The sequence below is a fragment of the Ailuropoda melanoleuca genome, chromosome 7 (genome assembly GCF_002007445.2).
Source record: "Ailuropoda melanoleuca isolate Jingjing chromosome 7, ASM200744v2, whole genome shotgun sequence".
In the NCBI taxonomy this organism is placed as follows: Eukaryota; Metazoa; Chordata; class Mammalia; order Carnivora; family Ursidae; genus Ailuropoda; species Ailuropoda melanoleuca.
The window spans coordinates 53,344,588-53,352,941 of NC_048224.1; the positions used below are offsets into that span (position 1 = coordinate 53,344,588).

Here is an 8,354-nt window from a genome sequence, read left to right on the forward strand (position 1 = left end):
CGGGCAGAATGCTTTGTCCTCGAAGGGGGTGGGGAGGTCCGTCTCAAGGGGTTTCTTCGATTTGACTCGGGAGAGGGTGAGGAGGGCTGAGTTCCATTATGAAAAACAGCGCTCATCCTGAGCCTGAAATTGTCCTGCCCCAAGGACTCTTTAATGACGACTCGGTCCCTCATCCCGGCGTCCCTCTCCTTGGTCCCCACATGGAGTCACTGAGCCAAACAACCCGTGGTTACTAAGTAGTGATCCCTTTTCGTTTTTCTGTTACCTGAAGCGGTCCCTGGAGGTAACAACCCGGGGCAATCGACTTCTTTTGCCTGAAGCGCTGATTGTGCGGGGGGCATGGCGCACGGTGGCGCTAGAGGCACGCAGATTGGAGGCCGGCCCTGCGCGCTCGGTCGCGGAGGCCCGAGTGAATCAACCAATCCCTGCAGTCGTGTGACAAGCACGGCCCTAAAGCTCTGAATCCGCTCCGCGGCAGCCCAGGGCGGCGGCACCGGTGCCCAATTCCGCCTGGATTTAGAGGCACGAAAGTGGCTCAGCGTGGCCACAGCACGAGGCAGGGGCCGGAGCGTAGGACGCCGCGCCCTTGGCCGGAAGGGCAGCCTGGACCGTGGGAGCCTTGAAGGTCTGGCCTTGGGCATAATTTAGGCCAAGGGAAGGGAGCGCTGGGGAAGGGTGTGACAGTGTCACCCCCGCCCGCGTTAGAAAACTCACTCTGATGAGAACCAAGATGGAGCTAATGGGGAGGGAGAGAAGGGGCCGAGTCAAGACCGGCGGGGCAAACACGCTGACACCCTGGTCTGGGTGCTGGCAGAAGTTGGAAGTTGAATCGGGTCCACTACCTTCTGGCTAGGCGACCGGGGCCCCCAGGGGAGTCCTCTCTGAGAGGGTTCTTCGTCTATAAAATGGGTGTTCCCTCCCTGGGTGGGTGTGATGATAATATTACGTAATGCTTAGTGCTGGCACTTGGCACAGAGTGAGCTTAGCAAATTGCCAAAGTAAAAACAAACAAAAGAACTAAAAATAATGCTCATGCTCGTGATCCTGTGTTGATTCATCTTTCTGAAGAGCAATCTGCAAATTCTCAATATCAAGACTCTTGAACGGGTTCTGCCCTTTGACCTGGTAACCCCTCTCGTAGGAAACGTGGTTAAGAAAATAATCAGGAGACTTTTTAAAGGCAGCGGTCATTCATGGAAACGTTATTTATAATAGCTGTCTGGAAAGTAATCAACTTTAGGGGAACAGCTAAGTAAATCATGGTGTCTGCGTCTTAAGGAGTACCACACAGCCATCGGAAATTATGCTTTCAAAGGTTACGTAAACACCCACGGTATGATGTGAAGTGAATTCAGCAGCTTACAAAATACATACACAATTATGATCCTGGTTTTGGAAAAAAATAAATATGTGTGTGTAGTGGGCTTGTGGGGGGTTTTCACTTTCTTTTTTCTTATTTGCTGTAATCGGTTTGGATGACGTTATCATGGGGAGGGAATGGAACATGTTTAAAAATGTACATGACTTTGTGCTGACTCCTTGAAGACCAGAGAAGATGATGACTGATCACTCGTTGGGGACACCATGCAGGGCGAGACTCATGTTAATTGCTTTTAACCAGTCCCTTGCTGGCAAAGCCCCTCAATGGACTATGTTCAGAGGGAGAAGAGAGGCCCCATCTCTTTGCATCTGAAATCAAGTCTGGGGCTGTACATCATCTGGAGGCCTCTTACTTGCCTCTAATTTGAGCTGCACCCTTATTACATAATAAACTCTTATCCTCATGCAGATCCGCGTCCAGACCTATTTTGCTCCAGGAATCTACCCATCTCTTCCCATGATGCTACCACATAGCGTGACTATTACAGTTTGGGAATATATTTTAATGCCTGCTAGCACAAGCCCCCAACATTATCATGCTTTACAAAAAAATCTCTTGCCAATTCCCAATGGTGTAAAAAAAATTTTTTTTTTCCAGGTAAATTGTGGAATGATTTTGTTAAACCCTTCCCCTCACCCCACCCCCCCACCAAATCTCAAGTTGCACGTAATAATATATATCAGAGCTTCTTCCAGTCTGCTGCACATAGGAATCTCCTGGGGCTCTTGGTTCTTGTTAAATGCGGGCTGTGATCCAGCAGGCCATGAGCAGAGTTTGAGACTCTACATTTCTTTCTTTCTTTTTGAAGATTTTATTTATTCATTTGATGGAGAGAACACAAACAGGGGGAGCAGCAGGTAGAGGGAGAGGGAGGAGCAGGGATCGATGTGGGGCCTGATCCCAGGACCCTGGGATCATGACCTGAGCCAAAGGCAGATGCTTAACCAACTGAGACACCCAGCTGCCCCAAAAGATGCTACATTTCTGACAAACTCCAGGCGATATCCAAGCTGCTGGTCTGGCATCAGTGATACAGTGGTACCAGACCTATGATCCCATTTCTGTAAAAGCAAAATGAAACAAAATTAATATATAGGGGACAAACCAGAGAATAAACACCATAAAAGCTATAAATAGTGGTTATCTGTGGGTGGAACGATGACCAGAAACTTGCAAATACTGTGTAAAGTCTGACTTTTACAGTAAGTTTCACTACTGTAATTAGGAAAAACAACCCAGCCGTGATGGCACCCCTCTGGGCAGACATCTGCAAACTGCACCCCCTCCCCAAATTAATGGCTCTGCTCCAGGCTTCATCTCTGCCCTCTCTGGTTCTCAGAGCATAATAAGGGGGCCGACGCTGAGCAGTTACTCGAGAGGCACAATTTTTACAGCTGAGGCTCCAGCTGCCTGGAGGGCTCCATCGGTTGGTTTAATCAAATTCTCCTGAGCACCAAGCCAGGGCCAGGCCCATCACAGTGATTCTAAGCTCTCATTATCCCCATTACCCAGATTAAGAAAACTGAGGCTCAGAAACAGGAAGGGACCTGGATCACCCAGCTTGACCAAAGCCCAGGGCCTGCTCATTTTCCTCTGCCTGTCTGGAAAATCCCCTGCCCTCAGATGTCCATGTGGGTTGCTCCCTTACTTCCTTCAGGTCTCTGCTCACATTTTTAGCAGAATCCTACTCCCGCGGCTCTAAGCAAAGAGCAACACTAACCCCACCCCTAAGCTTCCCCAGCTTTCTTGCTTTCCAAAGCACTCATCACCATCTGACAGTCATATTTATTGGTTTATTGGTGCTTTGTTCCTCTTTTTCCACATACGGGTATAAGCCACATATGGGTAAGGACTTTGTCCGTTTAGCTCACTGCTTTATCTCTGGGGTCTAGCATAGTGCCTGGCTCAGGTAATACGCTTTAAACTAGTGAGTGAATCATGGTCTCTGATTCTCAGGCCACTGCTCTCCCAGCAGTTCTCCCCCACCCCCCACATTCCCATACAGGGTGACCTGCTGATACCCACCCACACAGGGTAGGCTGGCCTCTCCTTCCTAGCCTCCTTGTGGGCAGTCCAAATTAGGTTCCTCAGAATCAGAGGTGGATGGCTAGGCTTGGGGCCCATGGCCTCTCCATGGAAACGGGATACCTAGGGTAGGGCTGTAGGAGTCCTGGCTTTGAATCCCAGTTTTACCACCGCCCTGAAGGGTTGGGGCAAACACTGACACTCTCTAGGACAAGAAGTCCCAACTCTCCCAAGAAGGCCTTGCTAGGGTCAGGACCCTGACACTCGTTCATTCAGCCTGGCCTGCTTTCCCACCTGATCTGCTTGTGGCTGGCTCCTTCTCATCACCTAGGTCTCTTCTCAAATGTCACCTCCTCAGAGAACCACCCACCTCCTCCCAGCCTAAGTGGATGTTTTGTACCCACACAGCCACCTCTCTTCACACCCTGTTTACTTCCTCCATCACTGTTAGTGTAAACTATTTTCACTTTTACGATATCATTTACCTGTTTCTTCATTTACTGTCTGTCTCCAACACCCCAGTGTAAGATCTGAGGGTAGAGACATTGTCGGTCTTGTTCACTGCTGTGTGCCCACTGCCTACGACAAGGGCTGGCTTATAGTAGGTGCTCAATAAATATTTGTTGAATTAATTAATGTTCTGTCTCTTTCTAGAAACAGGGAAACTGAGGCCCAAAGGCAGGAAGGGCATGCCGCCATGAATAAGTGCCAGAACCTAGAGTAGAAGGCAGTGAGGTCGAATGGAACTCCAGGTCGGGAGACGTGACCTTGAATAAGACCCATCTCTCTCTAAGCCTCAATTTCCCCATCTGTAAAATGGAGTGAGACAGCCATGACCACTATCCGAGAGGTCCCGTACTGGGGATGAGACCTTGCCCATTTCCAGGAATGGTAGCTGCGGTGCAGCATCAGAGCCCCCCAGATACGGCTCAAGCGCCCTAGACGCCGCAGATGGAGAAAACTACAATCCCCATGGTGCCGCAGGGTGCCCCTGCGCACGGCGGCCGGCCCGCAGCGCCGTGGGCGCCCTCTGGCGGCATCCCGGCGCAGAGCTCAGCTCGGCTCACGGAGGGGCGGGGGTCCGCGGCGCAGGCAGTCGGAGAGCGCGGCTGCAGCGGCGGAGCCGGAGCCGTGAGCCGGAGCCGTGAGCCGGAGCGGCGGCCGGATCGCAGCCCGCGGGGCCCGCCGCAGCCATGGGCAACCGCGGCATGGAGGATCTCATCCCGCTGGTCAACCGGCTGCAGGACGCCTTCTCCGCTATCGGCCAGAACGCGGACCTCGACCTGCCGCAGATCGCCGTGGTGGGAGGCCAGAGCGCCGGCAAGAGCTCGGTGCTCGAGAATTTCGTAGGCAGGTAGGCGGCGCGCCCCGGAGCGCAGACTGCCCCCAGCCCGGGTCCCGGGGCCTCCGCGCCCGGCCCCGACGGCGCCGCGACCTCGCAGCCCTTGGCGCTGCCCCAGCGGACGGCGCGCCCCCCGGCTCCAGCCAGACGGAGGGTGCCCCCCCATCCCCCGAGAGCCCCTCAGGGGCGGCAGAGCCCCCCGCTTGTCCGCAAACGTCGTCAAGCCACCGGCCACGGTATCACGCCCCCCTCCTCCGCCACATCCTTTAGGGAAGACGGCGCTCTGCTAAGAGACCCTGGCAAAGGGTCCTCCTTCCCCCAGTATAGGCACCAAGGGGGCCTGCATTACTCAGCGCCTCCCTTCGGCTCCCGCGTCCCTCGGAGCGGGCAGCACCCCAAGGGCAGTGCTCCCCAGCCCTAGGCTCCACGGAAGACAGCTCCCTCCCCCATGAGGATCCCTGGACCGTGGCTAGGGACCCCCCTCCCCAGCTGTGTCTCTGGAAGAGGACACAGCCCCCGGACATTGAGGACCAGGCACAGCCTCCCCCCTCACACACACACCTCTGCAGCTCCCGCCGCCATCCGTGCGCAGCGCGGCGGCGGAGGGGGGGCGGTTGGGGGTGCTGCAGGACCAGGAGGGGGGTGGTGGCGAGACCGCTTCTGATCCTCTTGCGAGCCGCCGGCCCCTGGCTCCGCCGCCGCCCCTGGGCGGGGGGCGCCTGCTACCGTCGCTCTCCCCCGGGCCTGGCAGAGGGATCGTAATGGAGGGAGAAGGCGGCGGAGGGCACAGATGACTAAGACAGGGAAGCAGGATGGCGGGGAGGGGGGAGCCATTTGCACAACCTAATCCCCCTCCTGCCTCTGATCCCACAGGGCGCTGGGAGGGCCAGGTGGCAGGGAGTGGGGGGCAACCGCAAAGACAAAAGGTCCTGGGTTTAGGGGGGCAGGTGGGGTCGTGACCCCCCCTCCCCAGGATCCCCAGAGAAAATGGAGGCAGGGATGGCTTTTGGGGGCTGAGAAGAGGATGGGGCTCTCCCAGGGGGCTGAGCATACGGGGAGGAGGCAGTGACACTGGCCTCCCCACTCTGGCATCTCCCTCCCTCACCTTCTTCAGAAACCCTAGCTTTCTCCCAGTGACCTTCGCTGCTAAGGAAGCTACTGGCATGTGAGAGGGGGGAGCAGAGGCCCCTCCCTCAGAGGGGCAGCAGTTCTGAGGGGACATCCTGGGTCCTAGCCAGGTTCTGCTGTGAAGCCTCAGGAGAGTCGCTTGCCCTCTCTGAGCCTGTTTCCCCACCTCTAATAAGGACAGTTGCCCTGGATGGTTGTTCCTGCCCCTCAAATGACCTGGGAAGCCCAGTGCCAACCCTGGGACTGGAGGGAAGGGTTCTGACTGGAGCAGTGTATCTGGGAGGTGTTGAAAAGCCACCACGGGGGTGGCTGGGCCCATCTGGTCAGCAGCGGGGGAGGCCGTCTGTCTTTTGGGGATGGGCTCCCACAGAGCCCCCCTCCTGCTCACGTGACCCTCAGAGCTGCAGAGATAAACAGGCAAGAGATACACAGATGGGCCCCTTCCCTGTGGCCCAGCAGTCAGGGTGAGGGGGTGGCGGGCACTCTGGACCCAGCAAAGCCCGGAGGCCTTAGTGCTTTAAAAAGCACCCGTGGAAATGCAGCATTTTAGTGTACAAACCGTATTCCTACCTTTCGCCCGTTGAACGTTTGTTGAACGCCTGCTTATTCCAGGCTGTATGCTCTGGGCAGGAGGCACCGGGCGGTGGGGGCGGGGGACCTCAGCCCCGCCTCTGCTGAGCCCTCCTCCTGTGCCCCACGCCATTCTCCACAGAATGGTTCACTGCAGCCCCGTGAGGCAAGTACCATGATGGCCATCCTGCAGCTGAGGAGACAGACCCCAAGGTTAGATGCCTTGCCCAGTGTCCCCCTGCCAGGAAGGACAGCATCTATTAGATTCCAAAGCCCAGGTTCTTAATCTCAGTCTTGAGAGCCTCTGGGAGCCAGGCCCTGAACTGGGCACAGGGACATGCAGGTGCGTGGGCCTCTATCTTCCCCATCTGTAGGATGGGACCATGGACTGTTGCTGCCGTGCCTCCAGGGAGTTCATGGGTTTACACACCCTTTTGTAAACACATGGGAGAGAGCTGTTGGTGGTCAGCGAGGCTTGGGGACCCATGTGTGCCCGGGCCGACCTGGTCCCTGTCTTCCTGGAGTTCACTGTCCAGCCGAGGCAGGTGCCAGCAAGTAGGCAACACAGCTGACCTGGGCCCCTGTGAGCTTGCTGAGTGCAGCAAGATGTGGACTGTGCCCTCGGAGGCCCGGGTCCTCTCGCTGCCCCCTGCACCACGTGGCCCTCTGACAGTGACCCTGCAGGACAATGCGTGGGGGATCCAGGTGCAGGCCCAGGGCGGGTGAGGAGGGCTTGGCCTGAGCTGGAGGAATGGGTGGGAAAGCGTTATCTGATCCTCATGAAAGCTAGTGAGGAGGCCATGGCGGGGGCACCCCTAGGGAATTCAGTGGGCCCCCTAGCCAGCCCCACCTGCTCCCTCACTGGCTCCTGACCTCTCCACCTCGGCCTGGGTCCCCAGACCCGTGAGCATGGAAACAGCCTCTCTGTCTCCCGCTCTGTCTCCCCGGGGCTTCCCAGGAGCCAACCCCCCATGGAGAGGAAGTGGAAAAATAGACCAGAGGGAGCAGAGGCTGTCGCAGGCCAGCCTGGGCTCCTGGGCACCCCCGGAGGGCCCTGTTGTCAGCTCCGGAGCGGAAGTGGCACAGCAGCTGCTCGGGACCCTGCTAGGGCTTGTCTGGATCCATGCTCTTTCTTCGTCTCCCTTTCACAGAAGGGAAAACTGAGGCTAATTCATTTAGTCATTCAGACATTCGTGGAGTGTCCACGGTGTCACAGTGCTGGAGAGTCTAGGGTAGAAAAGCCGAAAACTTTGCATTCCAGAGGGGGCATCTCTGAAATAGTAAACACAGGCGTAAGTATACAAAGAAATCAGAGAATGTGGTCAGTCCTGTGGAAGGGAAAAGGGAGGTCAGAAATGGTTTCTAGGAAGGGGTAGCATCTGAGATGAGAAGTCATGGGACTGAGAAGCATTCTAGGCAGGGGGAACTGTGAATGCAAAGGCCCTGGGGCAGTAACAAGTTTGGCCTGTTGAAAGAACAGAAAGGAGCCACTGTGGCTGGTGTTTGGTGCGCAAGGGCAACATGGCATCAGAGAGGTGGGCAGGGTTGCATCTACAAGGCCCCGAGGCTCTGATGAGGAGCTGGGTTTATTTTCATTACTGCCAGAAGCTTTTAAGTAGCGGAGTGCGTTGAACTGATTCCAGCAAGTGTGTAAGTTGGGGAGGGGGCAGGGGACAGGTGAGGAGGCTGCCCCAGTGCGCAGGCTCTGACGGGGGAGGGGGGGCTCGGCCAGGGCTTCCACAGCGGGGAGGAGGAGAACGGTGGGGTTCAGGGTACATTTTGGAGGAAAGTCCCACAGATGCCGGCGGATGGGATGTGCAGGGTGAGGAAAGAGGACTCGAGGATGACGTCAGTGTCTTTGATTCTGGGTGGGTGTTGGTGCTGTTATTGGCGGGACGGGGGGGGGGC

At 56.3% G+C, this 8,354-nt stretch overlaps 1 protein-coding gene across 1 annotated transcript in view; it reads left to right on the plus strand.

The window, feature by feature from the left end:
• Nucleotides 1-4,468: 4,468 nt before the first annotated feature.
• The window catches only part of DNM1 (dynamin 1), a 44,562-nt gene continuing 40,676 nt past the window's right edge, over nt 4,469-8,354 (plus strand). Inside the window, exon 1 of the mRNA XM_034663734.1 lies at nt 4,469-4,760. Coding sequence (XP_034519625.1) covers nt 4,600-4,760 — 161 coding nt within the window. The 5' untranslated portion in view covers nt 4,469-4,599. The remainder of the gene's footprint in view (nt 4,761-8,354) is intronic.